Source organism: Aquarana catesbeiana, linkage group LG03 (assembly GCF_042186555.1).
Source record: "Aquarana catesbeiana isolate 2022-GZ linkage group LG03, ASM4218655v1, whole genome shotgun sequence".
Taxonomy (NCBI): Eukaryota; Metazoa; Chordata; class Amphibia; order Anura; family Ranidae; genus Aquarana; species Aquarana catesbeiana.
The window spans coordinates 198,373,538-198,389,685 of NC_133326.1; the positions used below are offsets into that span (position 1 = coordinate 198,373,538).

A 16,148-nucleotide genomic window follows, 5' to 3' on the forward strand; every position below is an offset into this window, starting at 1 on the left:
TACTATTGATATCACATTAATACAAGGTTAGCTATGAAACCAAGCACACAGCTTAATAACAAAGTCTTATTTATTTCCCCAAAATCATAGGACTACGCTAAAACAAAATACTAAATGGATATTACGAAGTTATACCAACAAAACACATCATATCAGAATATATAATACATGAATCAATGATACTCTCCGCGTGACTTGTTTCTTCGAGCTGGGCTCAGATGACCAAGAGCCATGTGGCTCAGGCACAAGCCAGGAGTGATAAGGGATGAACTGCTTCCTGTGTGCCTTTTTTTTACACATTCCTCCAGACCCATTCGTATCCACCTCCGCCATCCTCCTATCCAATGAGGTATTGCCGAGAGGTAGTCTTTCTAACATCTGTCCATTCTCCAGGAAGCCTGCTGTATTGTCTGCTAGGGGGCAGTGTTTTTCCATGGATCGCCACTATCCGACCTGGGTCAAATCTTCATAGTCCTCTTGGTCTTTGATCTTCTGTAGCTCAACCCATCAGTCATCTTGGCAGCAGTGGCTCTTTGAAGCTTTGTTTGCAGACGTGTTAATCAAGCACTTCAATCTTTATCAGACCAGATGTTCTGGAGTCAAGCTCTACTCCCCTGCCAGGGGGCATGAATCAACACCCTGCTGGGTCAACTTGCAACTTCCAACTTAGGCCACCTGGCTGTATCAACCAGGAAGTAAACCTCCAGAAATATGACATTAGATCATGTTGCCAAAGGTGGATCTTTGTTATGGTAAACTAAAGTGTTTGGAAACCCAGTTTTTATAATGAAGATATTATGTACATGGTCATAGATTCTCTTTTTCAGGGGCCTCTTTGTTCTACACACAGACTGTTTTCCACATCCGCATTCTAGTACGTATATTACTCCTACAGTATTGCATGTAATCGGTAGTGGTGCACCGAAATGGCGATTCAGATCCAGCTCTGTGACAGTGTGAGATCGCGCTACTGGGCACTGGCGGGCTGTACCTGATGGGCACTGGCGGCACTATTGGCACCTTTAGTGCAAGAAAAATGCAGTCTGCAGTCTCTGACCATCTCTTGTATCATATCTGCAATCTCTTACTTAAACACATTGCTAATAGTATTGGCAAAATTTCCATTTGGTGCACCTCTAGCAGACATAGTACAGGAAACGGTCAGATAGTATTGGCAGAATTTCCACTAGATGCACCTATCTGACCGTTTCCTGTACTATGTCTGCTAGAGGTGCACTAAATGGAAATTTTGCCAATACTATTAGCAATGTGTTTAAGTTTAAGTAAGAGATTGCAGACATGATACAAGAGATGGTCAGAGGCTGCAGACTGCATTTTTCTTACACTAAAGGTGCCAATAATGGCCAACAATAAGTGCATATTAATTTAAATTGATGATATTAATTAAAAGTGGAATATAATACAATTTTATATATAAAAATATAAATATTTTCTAAAAACTGTCATTTTCGGTTTCAGTTTTTGTCTGATTTTTGGTTTCGGCACCAAAATTTCCATTTGGCGCACCCCTAGTAATTGAGTCCTTTATTTGGATATTTCCTTCCTGTCATGAATGCTGTGAATTCTGATCTTTTCCTAGGGTTTTTCTTCGTTTTTTTTTTTTTTTTGGCATCCGAAACATTTTCCACATGTACACTTTCCCATTGAATTAGGTGCTCTTCTATATATAAATTGTGTTTTTTCTGGTAAAGTTGTACTCAAAATGTCTATCTGCTTTCATAATTGGCCAGTATTTCATTACACTTTTCTCAATGATGTCATGACATTGCTCTGGTCCTCCTAGGGCAGTGATGGCGAACCTTGGCACCCCAGATGGAACTAATTTCCCATGATGCTTATGCACTCTGCAGTGTAGTTGAGTACCATGGGAAATGTAGTTCCAAAACATCTGGGGTGCCAAGGTTCGCCATCACTGTCGCAGGGCATAGTGATGAGCAGGGAGGCCTTCTTTCCTTTGCTCATCTGTGTGCCCACTGCCCAGCCCCCGCCGCCAGCACTGGATTGGCTTTCGGGCTTCCCGATCTGCTAGGTAAGCCCAAAAACTACCTGAAAGCGGCGGGAGGGTGTGACCTCTCCTGCCACTTTTAAAAGTGACCCAGCGGCAAATCCACCGCTTGGGCCACTTTCATGAGAGACCATTACCTGAGGGGAAAAAATAACAGGGTTTTGGCATCTAGCTGCAGCCATAACCCCAGTATTTAATGTCAAAGTAATGATGTATTTTTCTAGCTAGGCGGTCTGCAAGTGTGTCACTGAGTTACCTTCACTGACTGACTGACCTAAAAGTTATCCAATCCTGTGACATGAGGTGCAACAAAAATTGGATGGGAGCTATCCTTTCATACCTGTGCCGTGGGGAACCATCCCACTGTGGAGCACCTGCAGAATGGGGAATTGGTGCAAGGTCACAACTTCCTATGTTGGATTTATGCCTTTTGATGTCCTGGTTTTAGAAATGCTAAATATTTGAATTGTCCATATGAACATTCCAGTCTCAGTACACCTCTGCACATGTGTGCCCTAGATTCAAGTACTTGTGTACAGTGGGTACATGAATTTGCCATGCAGAGCAGGCTTGTTGAAGGGTGGCCATACAATACAATCTGGTTTTACAATTAACCAAAGCTCTAGTATGAGGGCAAAACTATACATAGTTGTTGGTAGATCTAAAGGAGATTGTGTATGGTCAGCTTAAATAGTAAGTGCCTAATGATGGTTTCTGCTTGGTTGTGGTGGCTTCCATTTAAAGACTGTTGAATTAAGCAAATATTCATTCAGGTTACATAAGACTGCCAGTTTTCCATGAAAACACACTCGTGTGTTCTAGTGTCGCAGTTCTACATTGGAGCAGTAATCTTCTGGCACCTAGGTGCACTTAAAACACGTCGTCACTAAGTGGAGACTTCACTCTACATTGTCTAAAACATTACTTTCATTGTTTGGGTTATCTGGGATCTCAAACTGACAGCCCTCCAGCTGTTGCAAAACTACAAGTTCCATGAGGCATTGCAAGGGCTGACAGTTACAAGCATGACTCCCTCAGGCAGAGGCATAATGGAGGGCCGCCAGTTTGAGACGCCTGGGTTTGATGCTTCACGCTTTTTGACTTTCTTTACTCCTGTAACAGCGTGAATAAGACCCAAGTAACACTTCAGATGGCTGCTAGAAAGAGAGATGGAAAGTAATACATGAAGGTGTTTTTTTTTTTTTTTTTGCCTCTTCAGGGGAATTGACTGATAAATGGCGTATGTAGGAGCAGTGTCTAATGGGTGAGGAGAATATCTAAGTGTTATCACAGTCAATGTAATGTCTCCAAATGACCTCCCCCTGTCAGACGACAGCTGTAAAAATAGACCTGCTTGCTAATAACTTGGCTGTGTTCTGCTGTGTTTTCCACAGGGGCAGGAAAGATACAAGCCTTGCAAATTACCTTCTCTTATTGCAGCTGTACACAACATCTTTCCATATTCAACTATGTCATCTGATCATTGGAAAATGAAATGATGTACAGTGAAAATTTCATTAATATTTCTCTGCACATTTATTGTTCCCTTTAATTGCCTTACATTAAAACTTACAGTGCACACGTTTAACAAAATCTGTAATACTAACGCACCCCATAGACATCAACACCCATCAAGTACTTTTGCTTTCTTGTAAGAAGAGGCTTTTGTGTTTCTTCAAGTGCTTTACATACAAGCCTATGTCATTTGTTAGAGCTTTACAATATTTGGTGCCTAAGCACTTTCATTATATAGCAATACAAATGTGTGTGTGTGTATATGTGTGTGTGTGTATGTATGTGTGTGTGTGTGTGTGTGTATATATATATATATATATATATATATATATATATATATATAATTTTAGTATATAAGCTTACCACCTGCAGATTCCAGCCAATGTACTTTTCTAGGAAGCTGCGGTTCACAGGTACCTGCGATTATGTACCTTTGCAGCTCAACGGCCATGACCACCAAACTTTTGGGACTACTTCTATGTCCTCTTTGCAGAAGAGCACCTTTCATAACACAGTGCCACACCATGGTCTGCAAACCTTAGAGATTTGGTGCTGCAAATACATTCGCCTCTGGCGGCGAGTAAAGCCTTGTACACACGCTTAGATTTTCGGACGACCGAACGTTCCGTTTTTTTGTGGCATGCTAGTCTCATGTCGAAAGTGAAGAGGTTACTCACAATATGAAAATTTTCGTATGACAGAATACATGGTCAGAAGTGACGTAACGTGTTGACTAGTCTTGTATGTGTTCTTTCGTATCTGAGCATGCGTAGTCTTGTGCTTACGATTTTTTTTTTTTTTTTGTATGAAAATCGTACTAATGAAACGAAAATTGGATGTTGTGATCACATCCGACAAAAATTTTATAGTCTGCACATCCAGCTTTTGTTTGATGAAAAAGCGAAATTGGCTGTCGAAGGCACTGTACTAATGATCCGAAAATTGGCAGACAGCTCGTCGTACAAATTTTTCCATCCGATTTTAATATTGTGTGTATGGGCCTTTAGGCTGTTCCCGGAAGTAGAGATGTAAACATTTCTGGAAATTTTGAAACCATGAGATAAACCTTTTTTTTTATTCTATTTTTTTTTTTTTCCTCCTTTTTTTTTTTTGATAAAATGGAAATTTGAAAAACTTAAATATTCAGTGTGGCGTAGTTTTTACAAATTTTGAAAGTAATTTTGTTACACTGGGAATGTGAAATGCAGTGTTTATAAAAGTATTATGTAACTATTGGGCTTAAAATAAAAGTACAGCTTATTCAGTAAATAAAATAAACTTGTTTATTGAAATTTTTTTTTTTTTTATTACAAATGGAATAACAAGGACTGTATATGTTAACAGTTGAAGAGGTTGTAAACTCTGTAACCACCTGCTGACTGGCTCACGCCGATATACGTCGGCAGAATGACTCTCCCACGCAAACTATCGTAGCGGTCCCGTGGACTCTTTGTCCCGTGATCGCGGCAAGGAGAAGCAGAATGGGGAACTGCCTATGTAAACGCAACTTCCCCTATGTAAACGCATGTCCCTGTTCTGCCTAGTAAGATGACAGATCTTCTGTTCCCTGTCATGTTTCAGTAAGCTCCCCAAAAAGTGCCATTGGGGTTCGATTTGTCAGCCGCAATGTCGCAGTCCCGCTGAAAATCGCAGATCGCCGCCCTTACCTGTAAAAGAAAAAAAAAAACTCTAAATCTATCCCATAGTTTGTAGACGCGATAACTTTTGCTCAAACCGATCAATATGCGCCTATTGCGATATATTTGGTTAAAAAAAAAAACATAGAAGAAAATATATTGGACTAAACTGATGAATACATTGTGTGTGTGTGTGTGTGTGTGTGTGTGTGTGTGTGTGTGTGTATATGTGTGTATGTGTATATATATATATATAAATATTTTTTTTTTTATATTTTTGGGGGGGGGGGGGGGTGTGTGTATGTATTATAGCAAAAAGTAAAAAAAAAAGTTTTTTTTTTTCCTCAAAATTGTCTACCTTTTTTTTGTTTATAGAGAAAAAATAAAATCCACAGAGGTGATCAAATGCCACCAAAAGAAAGCTCTATTAGTGGGAAAAAAGGACGCAGATTTAAATTGCCTTCACACCGCTGAGATGGCTGACATCTTCCTTGGAGTTTCTTCCGTGTTCGCGTGCTCCAGCACTGTGAGTGGCTGGAGCCGGCACAGGGCTCAGAAAGAACGGCACCCGTCGCCATTTTTTCAGAGCGCATGCGCCAGTAATGTAATCTAAAATGGCAATTTAGTCAAGAAGATGACTAAAACTAAATTGAAATTTGACGTCAAAATTAACACTGATCTGTAGTGCATGTTCAAACCTAAGTACCATAAAAAATAACTCCAGCAGTATATAATGAGTTTGGAAATTGTAGAGAAATGCTTAAATAATGCATTACAATTTACCAATTACAATTACAATTTAACTACACCCATTTAGATTTTAGTCGACTAAAATGTACTGGAGATTTAGGCGACTAAATACGACTAAAACAATTGCAGAAGACTAAAACCAAAAATGCCAGTTTAGTCAAAAGACTAAATTGAAATGCCAAAATTAACACCGGTACATAGCCATAGTTGTATGCATGTGGCTTGTGTAAAGAGTTATGTTCGCTTCAGAACCGATCAGTCTCCAGGCCCAGGCCAATGATTTCTGGCCTGGACCTGGTGATTGATCGTTTCTGCCGAATGAAATCCTCCCCTGCCTGCGTAAGTGTAAACACATAAATACAGGCAGGGGAAGTGATGTCATCTTCCCTCGTGGAACTATTTTCCGTTCCAGAGAGAGGAGAGAAGACATCTCAGAGTAAGTTGCACCAACACTACACTGACACAGTACACATAGGCACACTTGTCCCCCCCCCCCCCCCGTTCACCCCTTAACTCCCTGTCACTGTCACCCAGTGTAGTGTTCATATTTTTTTTGATCACTGTACTGGTGTCATTTGTGACAATAATCAGTGTTAGGGTACTTAGTGGTAGGCCCAGATAGGTCTAGGGACCCCCTAATAAAGGTTTAACCCCTTGATCACCCCCTGTCACCAGTGATCACCATATTGGTGTTACGGGTGACGCTGGTTAGTTATCTTTTTTTTTATAGCGTCAGGGCACCCGCCGTATATTACCTAAATAAAGGTTTAACCCCCTGATCACCCGGAGGGTGATATCAATTTAAGTTTTAGCATCAGTCAGGGTCTGCGTCGCCCCTGGCAGTGTCAGATTAGTGCCAGTAGCTCTAAAACCCACGCACGCACCATACACCTCCCTTAGTAGTATAGAGTCTGAACGGATCAATATCTGATCAGATCTATACTAGCATCCCCAGTAGTTTAGGTTTCCCAAAAACGCAGCGTTAGTGGGATCAGCCCAGATACCTGCTAGCACCTGCGTTTAGCCCCTACGCTCAGCCCACCCAAGTGCAGTATGAATCGATCACTGTCACTTACAAAACACATAACTGCAGCATTCGCAGAGTCAGGCCTGATCCCTGCGATCGCTAACAATTTTTTTGGTAGTGTTTGAAGCAGTCGCTGACAGTCGGGGGCTTTTTTTTTCCTTTGAGTCTCACTAGTGTACCAGTAAATTTAGAGGCCAACATGTCCAATTGAAGGTACACTAGTGAAGAGGCCTACACGTTTCTGAGCCTGACAGATGAGAGTGAAGAGGAAGTTTCCCATCTGTCCAATTCTGGTTTAGAATTCGAACCAGTAGACAGCAGCTGCACCCTGACAGATGGCTCTGACTGAGTAGTGGTCTCTGCCAAGGTCAGGTGTTCCAGACGCTGTTTTTCTGCTGTTGTTGAGGTTCAAGAACCGCAGGGCTCGGGTATGGAGCAGAGAGCCAGTACTAGTGCCGCCCAAACTTCTGGTGAACTGTCAAGCACCAGCGGCCTAGTACATCCTAGTCATATCCATCCAGCACCGCAGTATCACGTGGTGCATGGCGTGTCCCATAAGTGCAGTTCAAGCTGGTGCGGTGGCTAGCACAACTAGTGTTTGGCAGCCACCAAGAATAAGACAAACACAGGCCCGTTGAGCCCATAGTGCCCTTCCTGCTGCATTTGCCAATCCAAATAGGGAGCCAGAGATTGGAAACCTTTAAAAAAAGTGAGTTCTGGTCATATTGGTCCACTGACCCAATTCACCATATGCCCGTGTTCTCTGCCTCCATGACCAGGACACGATACGAGCAGATCTTGCGGTTCATGCATTTCATGACTCTGGATACTCTGCTCCACAAAATTCGGCGCCTCGTAAACCATTTCAACGAGCAGTTTGCAGCCTTGTTTTCTCCCGATCAAGTTACATAGTTACATAGTTAGTAAGGTTGAATAAAGACACCAGTCCATCCAGTTCAACCTGAGTGAGTGTTCGTGTCTCCAATTATCCCTATTTTTATTTAAGGTACCCATATAGCACCGTCAATTTATCGCATCGCTCCACACATACATCGCACACTCACGATCCCTACCCTCAAGGAGCCCACAATCCAAGGTCCCCAAACTCACATTCATATATTAGGGCCAAATTTGGACAGAAGCCAATTAACCTACCAGCATGTCTTTGGAGTGTGGGAGGAAACCGGAGCACCCGGAGGAAACCCACGCAGGCACAGGGAGAACATGCAAACTCCAGGCAGGTAGTGTCGTGGTTGGGATTTGAACCAGCGACCCTTCTTACTGCTAGACGAGAGTGCTATCCACTACACCACTGTGCTGCCCAAGTTGCTTACGTTGCTTGCGTTGTGTCCCTGATTACGTTTTCTGGCCACTTGTCTATCAAACAGATCTTCCCAGCAAGCGTGGCAGATATGGGGTCAAGATGTATAAGCTCTGTGACAGGGCAGCAGGCTATACATATAGTTTTATGGTTTACAAGGGAAGAGATAGTCACGTGGAGTCGGAGAACTGCCCAGACTACATAGGGAGCGCTGGTAAGATTGTGTGGGACATGGTGTCACCCTTAATCGGAAAGTGGTACCACTTGTACGTGGACAATTATTACACAAGCGTGCCACTTTTTAGTCACCTTTTTGATTGTGGAATTGGCGCACGTGGCACAGTGCGATCTAATCGCCGGGGCTTCCCCCAACGGCTTGTAGTGTCCCGACTTAGATGGAGGGAGAGAACCTGCTTGAAATGTAATAATTTGTTAGTGAAGTGGAGGGATTCACAGAATGTTTTCGTTCTGTCCTCCCTTCATGCAGATACGACAGTCCAAATTCCTGCGGCGACTGGTGTTGTGGAGAAACCCCTCTGTGTGCACGAAAACAACCTTAACATGGGAAGGGTGGACCTCAACGACCAGTTGTTGGCGCCCTATCCCTATCCCCCTAAACGCTAACCCTAAGTTCTAACCCCAACTAACCTTTGACCTATGAACGAACTTTAACCCTAACTCTAACTGCCCATAAGGGCAGACGCTGGTATAAAAAAAAAAGTGTCTGTATATTTATATAAAAAAAAAAGCAATTTATTCTTCTATGCATTGATGTGAATGTGTCCCATAGGAAACCATGTTAAAGTAAACTGTAGTGTGTTTCTATAAAAAGCACCAAAAACCACACAGGTGTGAACCAGGCCTAAGACGTTTAGTAGCAGTAGCATCCTTTTTTTTTTTTTTGTATGGCCTGTCATCATGGGGTTAAAAAAAATAAAAATAAAATAAACCCTTTATATTACAAAAAGAGCAGGTAATCACTACTTTAAGGGGGTTCATTTATACTGTGAAACAGTGAAAGTTATATATATATTCACACCCAGGAGTCAGACATGAAGCTATATGAAGGGAGATATAAATCTTTTATTACTAAAAGCTGAGGCTTTTTTTTTTTTTTCATGGATATAGTCATTTTAAATATAATGCACGATACTGGTAAAGGTTTACTTTAAATGTAATTGTAATGCCTTCTATTACCTCCAATCTATCAGCCTCCACCTTATCTGGGTTCAGATGCTGATCTTCCCTGCAGTCTTTAAAGTATTTTTTTATTTAAACATGTCATACTTTCCTGCTTTGTGCAATGGTTTTGCACACATCAGCCCTGATTTCTCTTCTTCTAGGGTCACCCACCGACTCTTCTGGCTCCTCCTGCCTTCAGAGTACCCTAATAGCAATCTGCAAAGTATAATATAGAGTACCCCTATAGCAAGATAAAAACACTTCTGACTTTAGAACCACTCACTTACTGCCCAGGACTACATGTCCCATGAGGCATTGCTCCTCACACATTCACATTCACAAGTTCTCATGCACTTACTGACATGTATGGACGTTGTACTGAGCTGTTTGTGTGCTGCACTGTATTTCCTGATATGTAAACAAAGAATGCATTCTGTATGCATGCCAGCTAATCAGCTGGCTTATTAATCGATTATGAAAATAGTTGTCAACTATGTTTACAATCGATTAGTTGTCGATTAAGTGATTAGTCGCTTCGGCCCTATTGTGCCCCCTTGTGAGCCTGGCAAGTGTGTCGTATTTGGCACTAGGGGGTTGGGAAATTTAAAAAAAAAAAGGTTTAAAAACCTCCTGCGCATGTGTGGTGGACTAAGGACAATCCTTGCATGTATTCACTTTAAGGCACCACCAGGGGATAAGTCGGGCCTTGCTGCCCTCTAACAAATAGGGTAGTCCAGATAGCAACTGCAAGAGAGCAAATGGAAGATGCACCAGCCTCCTGCATTATCCCAAGGGTAGTTTAATAAAAGTTTAACAAAAGTAGATAAAAACATAGACAATATAAGTTCACAACATATCAAGCCACTACCTCGTGGCACAGTAGTAAGTAAGACCCAGGATCCAAAAGTGGCTTACGTGTTTCGAGGTTGGACCGTCTTCCTCAGAGCCAAAAAAAAAAAGAGGCTCTACCCTTGAAACGTGTAAGCCACTTTTGGATCCCGGACAGCGTATCTTTAGCGTTGGATCACTCTGGGCTTTACTTCTGTGCCACGGGGTAGTGACTTGATATGCTGTGAACCTATATTGTTTAAGTATGGTTGTCTTATCTAGTTTTATTAAACTACCCTTAGGATAATGCACTAGGCTGTTGTTTGGCCTCTACTAGGGGGATTGAGACCTGGGGCTTATGTTCCTTTTTTTCAGCTGACCGTCCTCCCCCCACAAATCAATTTATGGGGTGCAAATTGGCTCTGGCTGTAATGCAGAATCTGGTTTCTTGCTGACTCCTTCAGAAGCTCCATCCTAGAATTTTGAGCTGACTTTCCACTATGTTGAAACAGGTGGTGGATATCCATAGGAATTTGCGGCGATAAGACTAAGAGGTTCTCTGTCCCCACAGGAGCTACCTTGTGATTTCCCCCTGCCAACCTTTCTCGTGTTGGGTGAGGAGGAAATGGTAGAGGCAGGGTCTGAGGAAGTGGACTCCTGTGAGGCAGAAAAATCCTCTTAGGATGCTCAGGCCTCTCATGTCTCCATCTCTGTGGTCCAGTGTTCTCACAGAGGAGACCTGTAAGAACTTAATATAATTTTCATTACTGGAACCGTTGGAGCCTAAGGTATCGGGGTTAGGGTCTTAGAAAGTGCCCAGTTTTTCTCACTGCAGGTTTAAATAAGACTACTACCGAGGTTTAAATAAGACTACTACATCCACACAGGTAAGATACCCAATGTTAGAGGTGATTTATTCTTCCAAAGCAAGTACACCTTTGCACTCTGGTACTGACTTTTATTCCAGGGTTTTTCTTCTCCCTCCGTCTCTTCCCCTCAGCAAATGTAACCTCAGTGCTCATGGAAGGTGACGGGGAAGGGCAAACAAGGATGCTGTGCAGGCGCCTGATGTCCCCCCTAACCCGAAGATGTCATTGGTTGGGTGCCGGCAACTAAAAGATGGGCTTCATCCACCCGTTGGCTTGTATACGTTTTTCGCCTTTTTTGCCAATGCACCCCTGAGGAAACATAAAGGCACCTTGGTTGAAAAAGGCTGCATTAAGCGGTTTGTACAAGACACAATAGGTGACAGTTTCTGCAGAAAGTGGGCTGTCCCTGCTGTGGTATCTTGCTTGAACAAAACCTTTGCTGTACCACTCTAAGACTCTGTGGACCAAAAATTTTGAGGTAAGCGCACCCATTATCCTCAAAAGCAGTGGCAGAAGTTGTCTTGGGCTGGAACAAATGTTTTCTTTTGATGCTTTTTATTACTTGGGGGATAAATCGAAAATCATCCTTTTGGAAAAAGTCCTGGAGCCCCAAGCTCACTAAGACGGGCAACAAACCATCTTCCCAATGAAGGGGTGCCCCTACTTCTGTAAGTGGAGGAATGCTTGATGGCCTTTGTTTATCCAAAATTTCGCCAATGTATGAGCCCAAAATGTTGCATCCATTGGCTACAAGTTGGCCCCGGTTTCCTAGTCCTGTAAGGTGGCCACCGCAAGGCTTCACTACCGGTTTCCCTTAGTCAGGAGGGCGGCACCAGCACCCTATTGAGGGATCGGCTAGGGTGATGACACAACTGGATGACTGGACAGGTAAGTGCCCTAATCTTAAAAGTCAGCAGCTACACTATTTGTAGCGGCTGATTTTTTTTTTTTTCTTTGGGGGGGGGGGGGGGGGAGCATGGAGCTCCTCTTTAAGCAGTGGTCTTGAAGTATATATTATAGCTGCATTATAGCACTGCATCATAAATGTGTCAAAATGTAAGTGTAAAACCTTTTAAAGCTTTAGTTATTTTCTCTTCTCTCCCCTCTTTCTACTTTCACAGGAGACTCGCACTGGTTTCACATGGTGCACCACAGTGTACCTGAGGTTTCTCTTTTATGTCCTGTGTATTTTCTAAAAAGTGGACCAAAGATGCAACATGCAGGACTTTTGGTGCACTTTCAGAAAATGCACCAAAGACATGGGACGTAATGGAGTCTATTAGAAACCGTGGGTAACCAGGACAAAAACTGCAGGCACACTGCGCTGCATCCGTGCTGTGGCCAAACACTAAAAAAAAAAAATGGGTGAAAGATGTAACAAGTTTTAAAGGTGAACTTCTCCTTTAAAACGGAATTTCACTTCATATTTACTTGTTTTAAACTTGCATGCTGCATTAAAAATAGAAATGGAAGGCGCACACACCAAGTGTATTACCAGAGATAATATAATAATAAGAGATGTTATTATAAAAGTGGGTACTCACAAAATGCAACTGACAAAAGGCCATAAACACAGTGCATGGACATGCACATTACACGGGGTACAACTAACGCGTTTCAGGGGCGCACACCCTTCCTAAGAGCTAGGCTAGTACACTATGGGCGCTTTTATAGGGAATGATGGAATTGAAAATTGTGTGTCAAAAAGCCACATCCTCAAAGGGGCGGGGCGTGAAAGAATAAAAAAAATTGTTGATTAACTATTTATTAAAAAATTGAATATATATATATATATATATATATATATATATATATATATATATATATATATATATATATATATATATATATATATATATATATATATATATATATATATATACATACAACACATATATATGTGTATATATATTATAATTTTCACACTAATGTAAAAATGACAAAAACCTATATCCAAAACAAAAAACTCCTATAGTACACAAATAATGATGATTCATTCAAATCCATGATAAATTGCACATTCTACACCTGTATTCATCTGACTAAACATAAATGAAACACATAAGCAAAAAAGGATGCAGGATTGATAAGTGGGTCAATCCATGCCTGAAGTAGCTGCGTACTTGCAGCCATTCTGATTCAAATATTGGTACTTGCAGCCATTCTAATGTGACTTTTAACACTTGGTACACAAACAAGGCCTTCCCTATTAAGCGGATCATAGAAAAAATATTGGGGTCCACTCTGATCCTTGTTTCACCAATGTTATTCCAGAACGCCCGAATGTCATTTTCTGTAGACCCAAGAACTTAAGGGGACATATTGCTCCAAGCAGAGTCCGTAAAAACTAAGTCCCAAAACTATGGCCAACCAATGTTGGAGCAGTTGATTTGACCAAAAGTGTAGCTTTAAGTGTGGTGTCCCCAACTGTGGAGCATGCCAATACATGTGGCATAGGAAGAAGGAGGTTACAGGTATCGATGGCCAAACCCATGTCATTCAGCAATTCATAAATTGTGGTTCACAATTTGTATTATATTGCCTGATATGCCCCACAATTGACACACAATTTTCAATTCCACCATTCCCTATAAAAGCGCTTGCACATGGTGTATGAGACTAGCCTAGCTCTGAGGAAGGGGGTGTACCCCGTGTTCTGTGCATGTCCATGCTCAGTTGCATTTTGTGAGTACCCCCTTTTGTACTAAAATTTCTTATTAAATTATCTCTGGTAATGCACTAGGTGTGTGCGCCTTCCATTTCTGTTTTTAATGTAGTTCCTTTCGGATTACCCCATCCGAGGAAGGCAGCATCCACCTAGTTCTTGGATAGCATATATCCCACCACCATTTTATCTGACATCTGTTACTCCTTACCTTGGAGTATTAGTGCTGGAAGTGACTGTGGTTTTTTTTTTTTTATCTGTTACATGCTACATTAATCATTTGCCCTTACTCAAGATGGCCATGGCCAGAAATGCTAGGGGGTGTTTTTCAAAGTGATTTGTCAGCAAAATAAAGCATGGAGACAAGGATGGATGGGGGAGTTTACGTTGAATAAAAATAAATTGAATTACATTTTTGGTTTGTGGTGTACGAATCTTGATAAAATTATGCAGACATCTGTTCTATTGATTAAAAATCAGCTGGTCTATCGCACCTTTCTAAAATCCACCATGGTTTTGTGTGCACAGCACAAATAGCTGCAAGATTTTAAAGATGCATTACTCTTTTTTTACTTTTCTAGGACTGAAGAATCTACCGCACAGCAACTATCAAGGGGACAGTCTCAAAACAATGGCTCAGGTATTTCTGCAGTGAGATGTATGAAAGCTTTATTTCAGTGATTAACATTTAATAAACACTGGGGTTGATTTGCTAAAACTGGAGGTTGTAAAATTTGGTACAGCTGTGCATGATAAACAATTGACTTCTAACTTCAGCTTGTTCAATTAAGCTTTGACAACAAGCCTAGGTTCACATTGGTACAATTTGACATGCCAAATCGGCGGCTATTGCTGGCACATTGATTCCCAAAAGTAGTTTCTCTACTACTTTTGGCAACTTCAGGGGGCGATTTGTTTAGACAACTGTGCAGGAACCCGGAAAGATGTCTGTCAAATTGCCGCTGCAGTCGGACTGCATTGCCGGGTTAGAAATCGTGCGAGTTCTAACCTGCAGCGATGTGAACCTAGGCTAAAACCCATAACCCATTGATTGGCTACCATGCACAGCTGCACCAGATTTTTCACTCTCCAGTTTTAGTACATTAACCCCACTGTTTCAAGCAATCATATTTTCTGATGATGATGCTAAGATATTTATTAGAAACTGTAAATCTAACCTTCACATTTTTATTTTTATTTTATAAATGTCTCACATGAAACTAGGAGGGCTGATAATATGCTCATCATATCCTAAATCATACACGCAGAGTTATTTGTTTCTGTATCTGCATTGGTTTAAAGTGAACCTCTAATGCCCCATACACACGGTCGGATTTTCCGATGGAAAATGTGTGATAGGACCTTGTTGTCGGAAATTCCGACCGTGTGTAGGCTCCATCACACATATTCCATCGGATTTTCCGACACACAAAGTTTGAGAGCAGGATATAAAATTTTCTGACAACAAAATCCGTTATCGGAAATTCCGATCGTGTGTACACAAATCCGACAAAGTGCCACGCATGCTCAGAATAAATAAAGAGATGAAAGCTATTGGCCACTGCCCCGTTTATAGTCCCGACGTACGTGTTTTACGTCACCGCGTTTAGAACGATCGGATTTTCCGACAACTTTGTGTGACCGTGTGTATGCAAGACAAGTTTGAGCCAACATCCGTTGGAAAAAATCCTAGGATTTTGTTGTCGGAATGTCCGAACAAAGTCCGACCGTGTGTACAGGGCATAAGGTTGAATTATAGTGATCAAACAAACAATATCAAATTTCGAGCATCCCCATGTTTCTTTACCGCATGTAGTTTTTTCTGTCGATCTGGGTAGGCCCTGGATCCCAGTTCATGCTGTTCAGAACCTTGCTAAAGCCTTTCCCCTCCTGTATAGCAGTCAAATGTAATCCCTCATTTAGCCCTGGTTCACACTGAGCTGCGGGAATGAAGCCGTGCGAGTTCAGCTGAACTTGCACAATTTCACTCCCACATGTGAGTCCTGATTTCGGACGCAATTTCAGAGACATCTATGCAGGTTTCTGCACAGATGTCAATGTAAATCACAGCCCAAAATCGCAAAAAGTAGTACAGAAACTACTTTTTGAAATTGGTACGGTGCCGCAAATGCAGCGTCGCACCGATTTAGGACGGTGCCATTGCTGCAGATTTGACATGTCAAATCGTACTAATGTGAACCAGGGCTTACAGTAGAAAGGCTCATGTTTGACTGTGGACCTGTATGGGCAAAGTGTTACTGAGATTGGCACACATGTATTGTATGATTTGTGCAGATTACATTTATCATCTTATACAGCAAGCATAGA

At 41.7% G+C, this 16,148-nt stretch overlaps 1 protein-coding gene across 2 annotated transcripts in view; it reads left to right on the top strand.

Moving 5' to 3' along the window:
• GRAMD4 (GRAM domain containing 4) overlaps positions 1-16,148 on the top strand; it is a 206,808-nt gene that overhangs the window by 95,698 nt on the left and 94,962 nt on the right. For both annotated transcript variants that reach the window (XM_073619708.1, XM_073619709.1), the window contains one exon: positions 14,402-14,460. In XM_073619708.1, the coding sequence (XP_073475809.1) occupies positions 14,402-14,460 (59 nt within the window). The remainder of the gene's footprint in view (positions 1-14,401; positions 14,461-16,148) is intronic.